Source organism: Phascolarctos cinereus, unplaced genomic scaffold, assembly GCF_003287225.1.
Source record: "Phascolarctos cinereus isolate Bilbo 61053 unplaced genomic scaffold, phaCin_HiC Scaffold_4;HRSCAF=312, whole genome shotgun sequence".
In the NCBI taxonomy this organism is placed as follows: Eukaryota; Metazoa; Chordata; class Mammalia; order Diprotodontia; family Phascolarctidae; genus Phascolarctos; species Phascolarctos cinereus.
This window is the reverse complement of record NW_027555847.1, coordinates 327,923,920-327,942,417: the sequence shown is the minus strand read 5'-3', so window position 1 is coordinate 327,942,417 and position 18,498 is coordinate 327,923,920. Positions and strand designations below refer to the sequence as shown.

The following is an 18,498-nucleotide window of genomic DNA, read 5'->3' as shown; positions in this document are numbered from 1 at the left end:
CACATGCATACATAAATGCATGACATACATCAAGCATACACATATCACATATACACATACTACATATACACATACAGTCATACATGTAACAGCACACACCACAATGCACTTATACATTCATATACACATGGTATGCACAGCACAAACATATACCCATGCATATGAAAGACATCATACAATGTAGTATAGATATGTTTGCATGTATGTGACTGAACGTATGGCACAGATATGTGATCACATCTGCATGCATGTGCACACCACACAAGGCACGCTTACACCCATAACACATACACACAATCACAGACACACATATACCGATAAACATGTCACATAAACATGTATATACCACATACACACATGCATGCACACACAGCATGTATACACACCCATACACAGAACACACATGTTACACACTCACAAGTACAAAATACATTTATACACACATATATGTATACATGTACATCACAAGACAAGCACACAAACCACACACACATGGCATACCACACGCATGTAATCACATGCATGTCCCACATATACTGTCACATAATACATGTAAACATGCATGCACTAGATGTACATGCTCACACATACACTGTACACACACAATCACATTATACACTACATTCATACACATACACACACATAAATGCGTACCACATATATCTAGTCATATACATACCACATACATACATAATTACGTGTACGTTGTGCTGTGTGTAATTCTTTGCGACCTGTGGACTATACTGTCCATGCGCTTTTTTTGGCAAAGTTACTGGAGTGGTCTGCCACTTCCATCTCCAGTGGATTAAGGTTAAGTGACCTGTCTAGGGTCACACAGCGAATAAGTGTCTGAGGCCTCATTTGAACTCAGGTCTTCCTGTCTCCAGGCCCAGTATTCTCTCCACTGATCCACACAGCTGCCTCCACCTACAGGTACACACACCACATCTACACACTCACACATGTATACCACATATACAATCACATATTCACAGCACACACCATACTTGTGTTCAGACACTACATACACACATAAATACACACCACACGCACACGCTCACACTCACAGACACGCACACCGCACACTCGATCACACACACAACTGACACACCACACGTGTTCACACACTACATGCATACACACATACACACCAAATATACACACACCGCATACACGATCACAGACACAATACACACTATGCATGTGTTCACATACTACTTGCACACATAAATACACACCACACATACCCGCTCACACTCACAGACACGCACACTCAACCACACAGACACCACAGAAGCACCCCCACACACGCCCTCCTTCGCCCAGGCCGCGCAGCCACGGGCTCCCCCGACACGTCTCCCCCGGCCGGCCCGGCTCGGCTCCGCCGGGCTCCCGGCCTGCGCCTTCACCCCCCGCCGCCCCAGGGGGCAGTCAGTCACCTGGCAGGGCCATGGCCGGGGTGGGGGCCGCCTCTGGGCCTCAGCTCCCTGGACTCGCTTCCGGTGCCTCTCGCCGGCCGCCCGCCGCTCCCGCCAGCACCTCCTCTTAGGGACGCGGGTCCCAAGGAAGGCTACAGAACCCGGCGGCTTCAGCCGCAGTTCCCGGGCGGAGGCAGAGGACCGAGCACTAGCCGTCCAAACCATTTCTGACATATCCTGGGGGGGTGGTGGTGGTAAGAGGAATTGCCAGTCGCAGGCTAAAGAGTAACAAACCACAAGAAGGTTTCTGGCGAGGCTGGATAAGTAAATGACTCTTAACTTCCAGTGGATGATTAGCGGGCCGCCTTCGCCTCTGCCGGAGCATTTCTGTAGGAGAGGGTCGAGGAGCCCCCTCCCTTCAGAGCGCGGTGCTCGGGCCGGGCGCAGTATGGCGGCCGCCTTGCTCCGTTAGCGCCTCGCTAGGCTGCGGGAGAGAGAGGAGCCGCGGTCGGGGCCGCAGCTGGGGTCGCACCTGGCCGCCGACGGTCCGAGCACTGGGCTGTCCCTTCGCCGGGCAGCGCGGACGGTCCGAGCGAGCGCCCCTGAGCCTCGTAACCGAGCAGGGAGTCTCCCCTCCCCCTCGGCCACCCAGCATGAGCAACATTTACATCCAGGAGCCGCCCACGAACGGCAAGGTGAGCGCGCAATGGGGGCGGGCGCGGCTTCGGGGCTTCCCCGCAATTCCCTGGAGTGGGATGGCAGCCTCGCAGGAAGCAGTGTGGACCGCGCCCATTGGGCTGCGAGTCGGGGGATCTGAGTTCGAATCCCCGCTCTGTCGTTTACTAACGTGCAACTTTGGATGAGTCACTTAACTTCTCTGGGCCTCGGTTTCCTCGTTTGTAAAATAACGAAGTTGGCCTAGATGATTGCTGAGGACGTTTCCTAATCCAAGTGCTTTAATCCCAGGGTCGGAAAGGTCACAGATTCTATCTCCCATACTTTCGGAAGAATTGCAACTAAACCCAACCTCAGCTAGGTGCTCACTTTTTAAAAACAAGCAGAGAGGGAACAGTCTACTTTTTCATCTCTCCCTCCTTCCTTTCCTCGCCGTACTACCCTTTCTTGGACCTCGCAACTTTAACCCATTTTTGTGTCCTGAGCCCCTTTGCCAATCTGGTGAAGCCGCTGGATCCGTTCTCAGAAAAAGGGTTTTGAATAATTGGTTAGTGAAGATAAGGATGCAGTTTTTTCCCATCCAAGTTTACAGGAACCCCCCCCCCCCGCAAAAAAAAAATCTGTCCATGGCCCCTAGGTAAAGAATCTGCAGGAAAGGAATCCCAATCAAGAATTTGTTGAGTGCCTACTATGATGCAGGTGCTGGAGATACAAGTAGGACCTTTGATACCACCTGGTCCAACCCCTTCCTTTTGTAGATGTGGAAAAGGAGATGGAATGAAGTGAGTTGCTTAAGGTCGCTTGGCTGGGGAATGGTCTGTCAATAAACATTTATTAAACACCTGTTACAACACTTATTAAACACCTTTGACAAGCACTGTGCTAAACACTGGGGATTGAAAAAGAGTCAGAAGACAGTTTCTGCCATGAAGGAGCTCACAATCTGATGGTGGAGAGCTAAAGGAAATTAGGGAAATTAATAGGCAGAGTTGAGGAGGGAGAGCATTCCAGGCATGGGGGACATGTCCTGAGAGAAAGTGTCCTGAGAGGAGAGATGGAGTGTCTTGTTCCTGGAACAGCAAGGAAGCCAGTGTCAGTGGATTGAACAGGATGAGTACATTTCAGGGAGTAAAGGTGTAAGAAGATTGTAAAGATTATGAAAGGCCAAACAGAGGATTGTATATTTGGTTCTGAAAGAAAAAAAAATCAATCAGTAGGGGCAGCTAGGTTGCACAGTGGATAAGAGCACTGGCCCTAAAGTCAGGAGTACCTGAGTTCAAATCCAGCCTTCGACCAAACACTTGACACTTACTAGCTGTGTGACCCTGGGCAAGTCAGCCCCAAATTGCCTAAAAAAATTTTTTTTAAATTAAAAAAAAATCAATCAGTGAACATTTATTAGGCACCTACTATGTGCCAGGTACTTGCTAAGCACTGGGGATACCAAAAGAGGTAAAAGACAGTTCCAGACCTCAAGGAGTTTATAATCTATGGGGGAGATCACATGCAAATCTATGTAAAGCAAGCTATATACAGGATAAATAGGAGATGATTAAAAAAGGGAAGTTTATTGAGTAGGTGGGTGACATGGTTGAACCTGAACTTTAAGAAAATTACTTTGGTGGTTGAATGGAGGGTGAATTAGAGTGGGGAGAGCCTTGAGGCAGTCAGACCCACCAGTAAATTATTACAATAGTCCAGGCATGAGGTTGTGAGGTTTCACACTAGAATAATGACAGTGTCAAAGGAGAGAAGGGGGCATATTTGAGAAATGTTGCTGCAGAGGTGAAATCAACAGGCCCTGAGCAAAAGATTGAAAATGGAGGGTGAGAGGAAGTGGAGGTGAGGAGTCGAGAATACCTTCTAGTTGTAAGCCTGTGTGGACTGGGAGAATAGCTTTGCTGTATACAGTAACATGGAAGATAGGAGGAGGGAAGGGTTTAGGATAACAAATTCCATTTTGGATATATTGAGTTTAAGATGTCTATTGGACATCCATTTCAAGATGTCTAAAAAGCAGCTGGAGATGTGAGATTGGAGGTCAGGAGAGAGACTGGGGCAAGATGGGTAAGTTTGAGAATCATCAGCATAAGGATGATAATTAAATCCATGGGATCTGATGAGATCACTAAGTGAAGTGGTATACAGGGAGAAGAGGGTCCAAGACAGAACCCTGAGGGAGATCCGTGGTTGGAAAGCATGATCTGGAGGAAGATCTCTTGAAGGAGACAGAGAAAGAATGGTCAGATACATAGGAGGAGAACCAGGAGAATTATGTCCCAAAAACCTAGAGAGAAGAGAATATCAAGGAGAAGAAGGGAATGCATAGAGTTAGAGGCTACCATGAGTTTGAGACTGAGATTTGAGAAAATTTTGCTGTTGAATTTCACAACTAAGAGATCACTGATAACTTTGGAGACAGCAGCTTTGGTGGAATGATAAGGTCAGAAGTCGAATTATAAAGGGTTAAGAAGAGAGTGAGAGGAGAAAAAATAGAGACAATGTACATGGCCTTTTTAAGAAATTTACCCACAAAGGGCAAAAGAGATATAGGATGAGAGGGGTAGGAAGGATCAAGTGAGGTATTTTTGAATTTGGGGAAGACGTGAATATCTTTGACATTCAGTAGGGAAGGAATTATTAGATAGGGAGAGACTGAAACTAAGTGAAAAAGTAAGAATGAGATTGCCCTTTGTTGGAGGGGCTGGGATAGAATGGGATAACTTGAACTTACAGGGGTTATCGTTGGTAAGGAAGGAATAAAACACCTCATCATGTGATGTGAAAGAAGGTAGTGTCAAAAAGCATGTGAGTGATATGAGATGAGGAAGAGGAGAGAAGAGGGAGCTCATGATGAATGACTTCAATTTTTTCTTTAAAATATGAGGCAGGGTTCTTGCCTGGGGCGGGGGTGGGGGAGTGGGAAGGAGCCATGGGAGGCTTGAAAGAGAATGAAAAGGTTTGGAAGGGCTGATATGGAGAGTGAATTAATAAGGCAGGTAACAAAGGATTGCCTAGCAGTAGTAAAGGTTCAGGTTTCTAAGTGAGAGCCCAGTTGAGCTTGTGTTTATACATAAATTTGTAGTGGATCTAGTCAGAATGGTCTAATGAGATTTTCTCCATCATCATTCATCAGTATGTGTGTAGATGTATGTAGTTGTGAAGGAGGGGGATGGTGGAAGTGATCCAAGGCTGAGCCTTGGCAGGGCACAATCAGTGATATGCTAAGAGTGGTAGAGAGTTGAGTGAATTAGAGTAGACCTTAGAATTGAATTGGCTCACAAAAGAGTCAAGATGGGGAAAAGAGTATAGTGGTTAATGCAGGGGAGATGACTGGGAAGGAATCTTAAGGTAAAGGGACTGGAGATCATGATGTGGACAAAGAATAGATTTTGGTAAGTGAAGGCAGAGGGAGTGGTCGAAAGCCAATAGAATATGGTCAGATAAGGGGATTTTGGAATTCTTAAACATGGAGTTGGGGCATTTATTGGAATGTTGACTGGATCAATGGTATGACCATCTTTGTGTGTGGCTGAGGTAGGGTGAACAAGTAGAAGTAACTTATAATCAAAAAAAATTGAGAAACATGTTAGAGAGATGACTTAGATTTTGTAGAAAATGGAAAGATGAGGCATAAAATGAGAGGGATTGTAATAGATTGTGCCCTTTTCCATATTTTTTCTGTAATAATTCTTCCATTGTGAAAGCACTAATGTTTTGCATAGTGTCCTAAAACATCTATGTTTTAGTAGTTTTAATTTTTCCCTTTTTGTAATGAAGTTTAGAAAGTTAACACGTAACAAGAAATCCAAGTATAAAGGTTAAAGTATATTTGTTATTATTTATTGTATACTTTAAGGCATGCTGTTTTGTGATATATATGATTGGAATCTGAGTTTCTGAAATGTATTTTATTTATTGAATTTTGGAATGGTATATGTAGATGCAGTGAATCTAAAAAGAAGAGGTTCTGTGATAGAAGCAGAGGGAAGGACTTAAAATGTCAGTGAGGAGCATGGAGTCTACCTCCTCCTACTTTTAGTCCACTTTGTGGGCAGAAGCTCCAGAGAAGGAACACCTGGTCTTGAAGAAGATCCAGGAATATTGTGACTTCTAGAAAGGGCCAGGTTTTTATGTATGCAAGATGATAAAAAGAGGCACGGGAGCTGGGTTGAGAGAATGTATTTCCAGAGAACAGAAGTAGAAGGACGTTAGAGAGGCGGAACTATATGGGGATGAGAATGAGGAGTGATAACAGTTTATTGTTGTTGTTTTGCTTTCTGTAGCAGAAAGCTATTTGAATCACATGTAAGGGGAGGAAAAGAAGAGAATTTGTTGGGTGAGTGTGATAGTGAGTAGACACTGAGGAATTTCACTTAAGATTGTGTCTGTGTTCAAATCTAGCCTTCATATTCATTTAGTTTATAAATAATTTAATAGATTATTAAAATTTTAAATGGTCTAATCAGGACTTTTAAAACTGGATGACAGAATCCTCTTTAGTCTATTCTAGCATTGACAACTTAGGAACATATCCTTTGTGCAGTAGATGTAAAGGAGGTCAAAATATATTTTTTTCATGTAACAGTGTGATTTAATGAAATACTGTTCTTATAAATCTGCATAATTTGAACAGCCAAGTAAAAGACAGTTTACTTTTGTACGGACAAGTCATTCTTCAGATCTCTTTTCCTTAGAGTGCAAGTATGTCTTCTGGCTTACATTTACATTTTGAGATTAATATATTTTTAAAGGAATGCATCTTTTCTTTTCATTTTTTATTCGAGTGAGGTGGTTCCATTAGCTACTTCTATAAGGGTGAATGACTGTTTCAGATATTATATTTCAGAAAGGAATTAAAATGTCAACTTATAACAAAAGTGAGAACTGCATATTTACATATAAGAATATATTAAATAATGTACATTATATGGAAAAAATCTCACTTAACTCTGCTTCATACATAGAAGTCAGTAAAATTTCTGGATTTTCTGGTGAATTTTAAAAATTTATTAGTATTTTGCATTTGTTACTATTATTATCATCATCCTTTTTGAAAAAAATTTAGTGTATTGTCCTCTGCTTTGTGCTCTGAAACTACTACTACTAAAAGTAATAGTAGCTAAGTGTTTATAGAATACTTTAAGGTTTCCCGGTCCTTTTCATATGTTAACTTCTCACAGTTTGATCCCCACAACAACCTAATGAAGTAAGTGCTAATTATTATCGTCATTCTACAGATGAAGAAACTGAGTATGAGTGACTTGCCCAAGGTCACAGAGATAGTGTCTGAGGCAACATTCAAACTCAAGTATTTTATATTGTACCACCTTGCTGCCTAATCAGAAGTATAGTTTCTAATGTATATACTAATTTTATTATTTAAAAATATTAGTAACTATTATTTTCATTCAGAAGTGGTAAATTACTGTCTTTTGAAAAGTAGACAAAAGGTATTGCAAAATAAAGACAGTGAGTAGATGAGAAACCTTTTTTAGAGGAACTCGTCAAAGCTAGGTGATATACAAAGCAGTAGGAATAACAGAGTCTATCCATCAAAATTCATCTTTGATCAGTTTTATTTGTAAATAAGAAGGTAAATTTTCATTTGTTCTATAAAATGTTTAATTCATATGAATGAATGAAAATACCAGTTATTACATGTTTACTATGTTAAGCTAAGCACTGGAGACAGAAATTCAAGCAAATTTGCCCTGCCTTCAAGGAGCTTATATTCTAATATGGTGACCAGAGAGAAATATTAAGTCATTGGGAAATCCTGGTGATTGTAGTCACTGAGGCAGTTGCTTGACACTTCCTTTCCAGGAATGGTAGTGTTGACTTGATTACTTTTTTAAGGGCTAGAATTGGAAAGGAGGGAGGTGGGGAAAAACAGGAAGAGGGTATCATGGCAGGAAAATTTCTAAGAAGGAACATAGTGGGCCTGGTTTTGGTTAGGATAAAATGAATGTTTACCAGGGTCCTGAGGTAGAAAGAAAGAAGGAAGGAAGGAAAAGAGGGAGGGAAGGAGGAAAGAAACATGGGGAGGGGAGGGAAACAAGCATAAGTGCTTACTATGTACTAGGCACTGTGCTAAGCCCTTTACAAATATCTCTTTTGATCGTCACAATAACCCTGGGAGGTAGGTACTCTTATTATCCTCATTTTATGAATGTGGAAACTGAGGCAGACAGAGGTTAAGTGACTTGCCCAGGATCACACAGCTAGTAAATATCTGACACTGGATTTGAACTCAGGTCTTCCTGACTCCAAGCCCAGCACTCTATCCAAGCTGCCTCAAAGTGAGCCTTGAAATCTAGTTTTAAGGTGAAGAACAAGAGTATGGCAGCTTGAAGGTAGCCCAGAGGATGTTTCCCAGATTTTATTGAGTTAATATGTATAAAGTGCTTTATAAACCTTAAAATGCTGTATAAGTTGCTATATAAAGTATTATGTTGTTGTACAGAGAAATCAGCCAGAGAGACCCAGATACAGTTTGGAATGTGGATTCATTAGCACGGCTGCAAGGAGTATACACCCAGATCGAGCAGCCCCCATCAGGGGTAGAGCTTGGGTTTCTAAAGGCAGAAGCCACAGAGTAAACGGTCATTTTATCCTAACCAAAACCAGGCCCACTATGTTCCTTCTATCTTAGATATTTTCCTGCCATGATGCCCTCTTCCCGTTTTTCCCCACCTCCCTCCTTTCTAATTCTAGCCCTTAAAAAAGTAATCAAGTCAACACTACCATTCCTGGAAAGGAAGTGTCAAGCAACTGCCTCAGTGAGAAGTTACAGAAGCCAAACAAGCAATTGGTTAATCCTGCCTTTGGGACCGTGTAATGATCATGAAATAGATTGGGGCAGATAGCCTTCTTGGCGGGTTTTCTAAGGCAGGAACTCCTACTTCCGTGAAGGAGGGCATACAAGATGGAGGTCAGAAAACAAAATGGAGTTCAGTACTTCAATATTAATAATTCTTTCAAGAATGGTTTTTGAAATTAGTATTCAAATGTGATTGTTCTTCCATTTGATGGACTTGGTGATTTCTTGAATTGTGAGATTCTCAAGTTATAAAAGATGATTCTTTAATTCAACAAGCAACTGATTTTTTTTTAAGTGCTTACTATCCACAAGGCACTGCTAGTCACTGTGGGAAATTCGAGGAAGGACAAGATACAGCTGTTGTCCTTCCTGAGCTTACAGACTAGTTGGGAAGGTAACAAAATGCAGAGATAAAGATAAGGAGATAGAAATAATAAAAATACAGTAAGAGAGATACAAACTTGAGTGGTCATTCAGATGGAGGGATTCCTTCTGCTTGTGCACCTTGACTAGAAGTCTGTCCTCCCATCCTTCTCTTGAGTCTTGCAGAAACAGGTTTCTATAAGACTGTTTTCCTGTTCTCTGAAATTGTTCTCTTCGTAATAGGGGCCCAATCCCTTCCTACGTAATTCTTAGGCTGTACCATCTAATAAAATTTTTCCAGTCTTACACATTACTCTCCTATATGGACTCTGAGGTCCTGCCCTACTGGCTTGCTTGCTGTACCTCACATCTAATACTCCATCTCCTGGATATGAGCCTGCTGGGGATCCTCCTACCCCTCACTTCTTAGAAACCCTGCTTCTTTTAAGACTCAACTCAAATGCCAGCCTCTGTAGGAACCCTCTCCTGATTCTCCCCCTCTTGGTGGTTATCTTGTTTCAACTCTGTAAGTATCTCCTGTATACCTATTTACTTTTGTATTGTAACCCCCCCCCCATAGGATTGTAAATTTCTTGAGACCCCAGGCAGTTTTTGCTTTTACTTCCTATCCTGAGCCTTAAGTGGGTGCCTGGCACTTGGTAAATACATGTTTAAGTGGATAAAGCCTTGAACCTGGAATCTGGAAGATCTGAATTAAAATCTAACCTCGGATTCTTACTTATGTGACCCTAAGCAAGTCATTTAACTTCTCTATGCCTCAGTTTCCTCATCTGTAAAATGGGGAAAATAATAGCACCTACCTCCAAGGTTTGTGGTGAGGATAAAAATGAGAGAATTTGAAAAGTTCTTTGTAAACCTTAAAGCACTGTATAAATGCTAGTTATAGCCTTCATTGAATGATTCCTTTCTTCTTGGACTTTTTCTAACAAAGGACCTTGGTTCAAATCCTAGCCCTGCCACTTACTCTCTGTGACCTTGAACAAGTCCCTTCATATCTTATCTTGGGCCCTATTTACATTGTAAAACTAGAGCTTTGGGCCAAATCATCTCTAAGATTTTTTTCTAGGTCTAAATCTTTGATTTAATTATGCTAAGCTGAAATTTGCCACCTCTTTTTTTTTTCCAGTCTGGATCTGTGATTTCATTGGTTAACTCAAAGCTGGTCTAACTTTAAGGAATAAAACAAACAAATAACAAAACCCAGAAAATTGTAGCCACCTTGCAGTCCTGCCCCCTGCTGTTCTTTCCAGCTATTGTCTGATTTCTTTTCCTTTCCAGTGGAGCTCCTTGAGCATAACTGCTCTACAGAACTACAGCAGCCACATGTATTCCATTTGCTGGATCAAAGAGATTTTCTGGGTCAGTCTAGATTTCAGGAAAAGAAAGTATACATTTTTAACCCAAATAAACCTTCCTTTCATTTATTCATTTTCAATTTAAAAATTCATTTAATTTTAACTTTTATCGATATATATATATTCAGACATTTAAATAAATACATAAGAAAAACAAAGAAGCAAAAGAAGAACATTTGTAAATTATAATAGAAAGAAAACTTAAATTTAAAAAAAATTGATATCTTTTTTTTCCATCATTTATCATGATATCATTTCCTTGGATTTATACCTGCTGTCCCTACCTCTTGCCTTACATTCACTTTTAATTTTCTTCAAACTGACTTCCTTTCCACTTTACTGAGATTGCTCACTTGAAAATTATCAAAGCCCTCCCTCCTGCAAGTTTCCGTCCCTCCCAAACTCTATTCAAGTAATAGTTGAAGAAACTGCTGTGTGGGCTTGTTTTATGTAGCATTATATAAAATATTAAAAATCAATTTTACAATATGGAGTTTAGAACACAGTAAAATTTCATTGACTTGGACTAGCTTGAAGGCTAGCTTAAATAGTGAAACAATCTGAATTGTAGAACATTTTAGGAGAAGTTCATTTTTAATTTCATGCTTCAAAGCCCTTAGAGGACTAATTTTAATATATAAAAATTATTTGGAATTAATTATTTATAATGATTATTAATTATTTACATGTACAAGGATAATTGTAAGTTATTGGGAAACAATTTGTTGTTTTAAAAAGGTTGTTTCCCAGACATTTTTCTTTAAACTATTGACATTAAACTGTTGATCTTCTGAGCTTGCAGAGAAGGCAAAATGCCATTGAAGGGAGAATCAAAGAGCTGAGTTCCAATTACTAGCAATGTGATTCTGGTGGAGTCAATTTCTCAGTGCCTAAATTTTCTTAAACTAGATATAGCAGTGTATAGAATGCTGGACTTAAAATCAGGATGACTTGAATTCAAATTTTGTCTCTGACACTGGCTGTATGATTCTGGACAAGTTACTTAATGTCTCTCAGCTTCAGTTTCCTCTTTTGTAAAATTTGCATAATAATAGCATCTACCTTCTACAATTGTTGGGAAGACCAAATGAGATAACATAGAAAGTGCTTTGCAAACCTTAAAGCATTATACAAATGTTAGCTATTATTATTATTTACAAAATGTGTTAGATAATATCTTAGAGGACTGTTGTGAGAAAAACACTTAAAAAGAAAATACAAAGTACTACAAAATATAAGAGAATACTGCTTCTCATTTCTGTACAAGTGCTAGCATAAATTCGGAGTCAGCAGAGTCCAAATTAATTAATTTTTCCTATAACATAAATAGGCATATTAACTTTTTAATCAACCCAAAATTTATTTTTGAGAGCTATCTCGGATACGTTGTAAGTAATAGTTGAATATTTAAAGTTTCATTGACTACAACAAAAGCCAAACTTTCTAATATTTATTATAAAACTGGGCAAGGGCATATAAGCTCATTAGGGCACAGACTGTCATCTTTTATATTTGTATCCCCCATGTGCTAGACAGTCCCTTACACATGGTAGATACTTGATAAGTGTTTGTTAAGTGAATGATTGAATGAATAAATGGATGTGTTGACTAGTGATTGTAACACTGAAGCAGATTCATACTTTTATTTAGTCATAATTTAATCTAATTACTTAATTTTTTCTAGGTTTTATTGAAAACAACAGCTGGTGACATTGACATAGAACTATGGTCAAAAGAGGCTCCCAAAGCATGTCGAAATTTCATTCAACTTTGTATGGAAGGTAATAGTTACACTAAAGTTTTTTCTGTGGAAAAAATTAATAGTTGTTAATTTGGAAAATCAGTTATTGGTTTTTGCGTCTTACTCCCTTGCTAAAGGGAGATCTTTGGTAGGAAGGATTGTGTCTTAGCTAAACTTACTATATGCTCCAGAGCCTAGCTCAATACTTTGTACCCAGTAGGATGCTTAATAAATGTTTGTTGAATTTCACTTTGTATTCTTTTATAGAGATGAGAATTTTGTAAAAGAACTCTCTTCCCAGGAAGTTTCCAATTTAAGACTAAGTTCATTTCTCTGAGTTTATTTATGTAAAAGTCATTGCTAGGCATTCAGAAGACATTTTTCAGTAAAACATTATAAATTGCTATTACGTTTCCAGGCATACCCACAAAAAATTATTCATGCTATTATATATATGATCTGTAGTATTGTACTAATAGTACTCAGATATATTGTTTCACTGGGGTATATTGGAGAGGAAAGAAACAGTAGAACAAAGAGACCAATTAGGAGACTATTTCAAAAATCCAGGCAAGAGGTGATAACCTGAATTGTGGTCCTGACTCCATTGTGAAGAGAAGGAGACTGTTGTGACGGATGTTGTAGAAGTAGAATTAACAAGATTTGGCAGTTGATTGGCTGTGTGTTGTGAGGAAAAGTGTCAGAGATGACTGAGGCATGAGCCCAGATAACTAGAAGGAACAGAAACAGGCAAGTGTGGAGGAATACAGAGGAAGTTAATGAGTTTTATTTTGAACAGGTTGAGTTTCAGTTGCATGTGAAATGTACAGGTGTTGTCTCATAGGCACATGGTGTTGTGGGACTGAAGCTCATGAGAGAGAATAGAGATTGCAAAGTGATAGTATACAAAAAATAATTATGTCTCTTTCCTGATTAAGAATCAACTTCCTGTTGTGTCCAGGATAAGATACAAACTAACTCCTCTGCTTGGCATGGAAAGGCCTTCCCAGTCTTATTTCACCATGCTCCCTCTCACACATCCTAGTTTCCAGCTGAGCTGGTTTCCTGCTTTTTCTCACACTCTGTCTTCCCTCTCCCATCTCTGTGCCTTTGACTTGCTTTCCTCACATTTTCCTCCTAGAAATCCTCAGATCAGCTTAGGAGCTGTATCCTATAGGAAGCCTTTGTTAATGTCAGGAAATTTTTCCTAACACTTAAAGCTGTCAAAAAGTGGGATGGACTGCTTTTAGAGGTGATAGGTTCCTCCTTGAAAGTCTTCAGACAGAGGCTGATTGACCACATGTCAGAATTCAGTAACTTTGGGAAAGTATGTAGCAGTTAATACATTTTGTTTTTCTGTTAAGACTTGGAATTTCATCAGTGTAGGGAATTCCCACAGTGAAAATTCCTTACAATGATGAATATGCTCACATTAAATGTAACTTATAGACTTAGAGAATCATCTTGGACACTGAGATGTTAATTGATTTTTCCAAGATCGCATAGCTAGTATTTGTCAAAAGCCAGGGCTACAATGCATGTCTCCCATGGTTAACCATCTGTCCATTGTGCCATACAGCACACGTAATAGAAGTGTGGTGTGTTCTATGTGATCTAATTTAAAAAAAATGAAAAATGAGAGAAATTGTGTAAAATAATACAACTCTAGAAGTTTATAATGACTATTTCTGATATTATTTGACCTCTCTTTTAATTCAGCATGCATTTTAAAAATACCTTAAAACACTCTTCTAGGTGCTGAAAAAATAAACATAGGCCAGCCAATCCTTGCTTTCAAAGATCCTCCATTCTTTTGGAGGAGGTGGAGACTCTGAGCTCTTCCTACTAAGAACAGATTTACAAAAAGGGCAATCATTTTATATAAAAGGACACACAAAAATAACTCATGTTGAGGAAAAGAGAAGGGCATAAGCATAAAGGAGGTTATGGAAGAGGACAGTATAATAAATAATAACATTTGGAAATAAAAATGATGAGTCATTGAAATGAGTCACTCTGGACTTAATAGAATATCAGTATAGGCTCATTTTATGTTTAAAGATAAATGTGCATAGTAACACTGTGAAAATGAACCATTTTGAAAGACTTCAGAACTCTGATGAATGCAATAACCAACCCTGATTCCCATGCTCCTCTCCTTCTGACAGAGAGGTGATGGCCTAAGCATGGATAATGAGATATGCATTTTTGGACATAGTCAGTGGAGGAATTTGTTTTGCTTGACTATGCATATTTGTTAATTGAAAACAAGGGAAAAGAAATGCTTGTTAATTAAAAAAATAATAAAATTAAATGTGGATTTGTAGAATTTAAATTGGTAACTGTTATAATTGGGGTAAAATCTGACAGAGGCTGTTTGGTTGCTTGGTCGGGTCTCATTGGCTGAGAATACTTTGATATGGTCACATCTGCTCTAATATCTGGTCATCTACTTTGTAGGTTTAGGAAATTTAGTTTATCATCACTTTACTTGATGTGTAATCAGGAGATTGAGTCACCTTAACCACACTTTAAAAATAAGTATGATGTAATTATACCTGCATAAAGTTTGAGACCAGTGTATAGAATGGATTGTAGATAGACTAGAAGTGGGGTAAATTATTGGAGTAATTAAGAAGGAACAAAGGCCTGAAGTAGAGTTTTTCTAGTGGGGATGGAAAGGAGGGGACAGATTGATGAGGTAAAATAAGTGACATGGCAACTGATTGGTTATGAGACTCAGGAAGCTTAAATGACTTGCCTTAGTTAACACAGGTAGCAAATTGCAGAGCCTGGATTTTCTCTTAGGTTATTGGAGTAGTAGAAACAGAAACTAGATTGTAGAGGTTAAAAAGGAAGGAATTGGCTAGGAAATGGAAGTATTTGATGAGTTCATCACTGAAATGATGGTGATAATTTGGATGACATCTAGAGAAGGTAACCTTTTTAAGAAAAGGAAGACCTGAGAATATTTTAAGGTAGAAAGACCAACTTAATATGGTACTTTTTGAGAAGAGTATCAAATATGGGAGCAAAGTCACTGAGCCCCTGACTTGGAAGGGGACTTCTGAAGTTTTCTAGTCCAATCAGTATCTGAACAAGAATCACCTCTACAACCTCATTTGACAAGAGAGGAAGAATCTCATAGTCCATCTTGGTAAAATCTCAAATGATTTCTTTTCAGGTTATTATGACAACACAATATTTCATAGGGTTGTACCTGGTTTTATAGTCCAAGGAGGAGATCCCACTGGTACTGGAACTGGTGGAGAGTCTATCTATGGAGCCGCTTTCAAGGTGAGCTTTGATTTGCTTATTTTGGTTATTATTTTCTAGAGCATCATTTATCTACTATCTCTTCAATATGAGATTTACAGGCTTCTGCCATTATTCCTCTGGCTTACTTCACTTGTCATCAGGTTATCTTAACCTGAATTTTCTGAAATTATCACTTTCATTGCTTCTTTTTTTTTTTTTTTTGGCTAGGCAGTGGGGTTAAGTGACTTTCCCAGGGACACACAGCTAGTAAGTGTTATGTGTCTGAGGCCAGATTTGAACTCAGGTCCTTCTGAATTCAGGGCTGGTGCTCTATCCACTGCGCCACTTAGCTGCCCCCATCATTACTTCTTACAGGATAACAATATTCCATTACACACACATAGCACCATTTGCTCAACCATTTCCTATTTGATTGGTATCCCCTTAGATTCTTGCCCCCCCCTTTTTTTTCCTTTTAATCCCCTTATTAGGATCAGGAAGTTTGTATTGCTTATTCTATCTCTGATATTATATTGTCCTCTACTTTGGCCCCTCCCACCCCCAGTTCCCACTTTTTTCACTGTTGAGTTTTATATATTTCTACTCCAAATTATGTTTGTTATGAGTGTTTCTGTTTTCAACCCTTATTTGTCCATTTCAGATAAGAGTGGTCCTATTATCTGCTGCCTATTATCCCCACTCCTTTCATATTATGTAATCTTCTCAAGCACCCCAAATATGAGAGTTAGCAAGTTCCACTCCCTTTTCCTTCCTTTCCATACTGGGGTATTTTTTTTACTCTCCTTTCTCTTTCTCTTCTGCAAACCCTTAGGACAGAACCAATCCACCTCCAGGTCATTTCTTTTTCTTACTTAACTCCTTAATATCCTTTGAAGACATTAAAGTTCTAAAGGGATATTTATTTCTTTTCCTTTATTAGAGTGTTAGCACTGTATCATTATAGCACCTTCCAATTGCTCACATGAATTTGCCTTTCTTTGGTTGTAAGCCTTTATCTTTTCCAAAAAAACAAAGGCCTTTTGGAATTTATATTCTAAGCTCTCTTCTCATTCATTTATAATTTCTTAAAATATAGTGCACAGATTTTTTTAAAAAAAATATGGTTCTTAGGAAGTCCAATGATTCTTAAATTACTTCTTTTTGACCTGTTTTTCAGGTTTCTGAAATCAGATATCTTACATATTCTTTTATTTTTTTCAATCTTTTAATTTTGTTCTTATATTCTTTGCTGTTTCATGTAATCATTGATTTCTCTTTGTTCTGTTGTAGTTTTCATGAAGTCCATTACTTGGGTAAGATTTACCACTTTCCCTTATAAACTACTTCTTGTTCTGTTTTCAGTCATGTCTGACCCTTCATGATCCCACTTGGGGTTTTCTTGTCAGAGATACTGCAGTGGTTTGCCTTTTCCTTCTTCAGCTCATTTTATAGATGAGGCAAATAGAGTTAAGTGACTTGCCCAGAGTAATCCAGCTAGTAAGTGTCTGAGGCCAGATTTGAACACAGGAAGATGTCTTCCTGACTTCAGGGCCAGCACTCTATCCACTGCACCACCAATGCAGGATTTCATATTCGTTGAGACACATCTCCCATCCTTATGAAGCTCATATGCATCTCCCCTTAATAAAACAATTATGCAGGGTATTCCACACCTTTGTTTTTCATTCTTGTTAAGTTTCATTGGCGTAGTCTTGCACATACCCAAGCCCAAGATTTGTGTGGGGTAGTGACTATTTCCGTTGACCTGATGATAATTTTTTTTTAGACAAGCAGAGTTAAGTGACTTGCCCAGGGTCACAGAGCTAGTAAGTCTGAGACCAGACTTGAACTCAGGTCCTCCTGACTCTAGGACCTGTGTACTATCCACTGTGCCAACTTAGCTTCCCCGCCCCCCCCTTTTTAAATTTTGGCTAGGATTCTGATCTCTCTCTTTTTTCTTTTGGTGAGGCAGTTGTGGCTAAGTGACTTGCCCAAGGTCACAAAGCTAGTACGTGTCAGGTGTTTGGTCTGAGACCAGATTTGAACTCAGGTCCTGCTGACTTCAGGGCCAGTGCTCTATCCACTTCGCTACCTAGCTGCCCCTAGAATGGAGATTCTGAACCTGGAGTCTATGAACTTGTTTGTTTTTGGATAGGATAAATCTTTGATTTCAGCAATGTATGTATTCTCTTTAGTGATACAGATTGCAACCCATCAATATCTTTTCATCCTGTATATCTCTTGTTCATGTCCTTCAGTAAATCTTCCTCCAGGGATTCACCTATGCAGAAATGCTCATGTATTCTTCTAGGTTTCTTGATATTTAGTATTCATCCATTGGTTGGTTCTTCCTTGTTCTTGCTATTCGGACTCAGTTCAATTCAGTAATGTTTATTAGGCGTTTATTGTTTAGAAGGCACTGTGCTTTCCTTAGTTGCTAGGAATACACAGATTCTGCCTTCAAGGAGTTTATAATCTCCAGCTTTAATCAATTAGCCTCCCCATCCCTATGTTGCTCTAAGGCTTAGTACTTTTCTGTTTCCATGTGGAAATGGGTTGTACTTTTTCCAGCTATAAACAATAGATTTTTCTCTTTTTCTTTTCTCTTTGAGGAAGGGAGAATAATGCCAAGTTATCAGAGAGTTGTCATCTAAACCTCTATCTGCATTCAAAACTTTTCACAACCTGCTTTCCTCCCACTTTTCCAGTCTAATTACACCTTACTCCCCACCCTGTGCTTTGTGATTCAGTGACACTGGCCTCCTTGCTATTCTTTGACACAAAACACTCCATCTCCAGACTCTGGGCATTTTCACTGGCTGTCTTTCATATCTGGGATTCTCT

At 39.3% G+C, this 18,498-nt stretch overlaps 2 protein-coding genes across 2 annotated transcripts in view; one reads left to right on the top strand and one right to left on the bottom strand.

The window, feature by feature from the left end:
- SREK1IP1 (SREK1 interacting protein 1) overlaps positions 1–1,581 on the bottom strand; it is a 39,543-nt gene extending 37,962 nt beyond the window's left edge. Inside the window, exon 1 of the mRNA XM_021007225.2 lies at positions 1,440–1,581. Within this exon, the coding sequence (XP_020862884.1) occupies positions 1,440–1,452 (13 nt within the window). The 5' untranslated portion in view covers positions 1,453–1,581. The remainder of the gene's footprint in view (positions 1–1,439) is intronic.
- A 290-nt stretch (positions 1,582–1,871) lies between these two features.
- CWC27 (CWC27 spliceosome associated cyclophilin) overlaps positions 1,872–18,498 on the top strand; it is a 265,435-nt gene continuing 248,808 nt past the window's right edge. Inside the window, exons 1-3 of the mRNA XM_021007224.2 lie at positions 1,872–2,113; positions 12,340–12,436; positions 15,581–15,693. Coding sequence (XP_020862883.1) covers positions 2,072–2,113; positions 12,340–12,436; positions 15,581–15,693 — 252 coding nt within the window. The 5' untranslated portion in view covers positions 1,872–2,071. The remainder of the gene's footprint in view (positions 2,114–12,339; positions 12,437–15,580; positions 15,694–18,498) is intronic.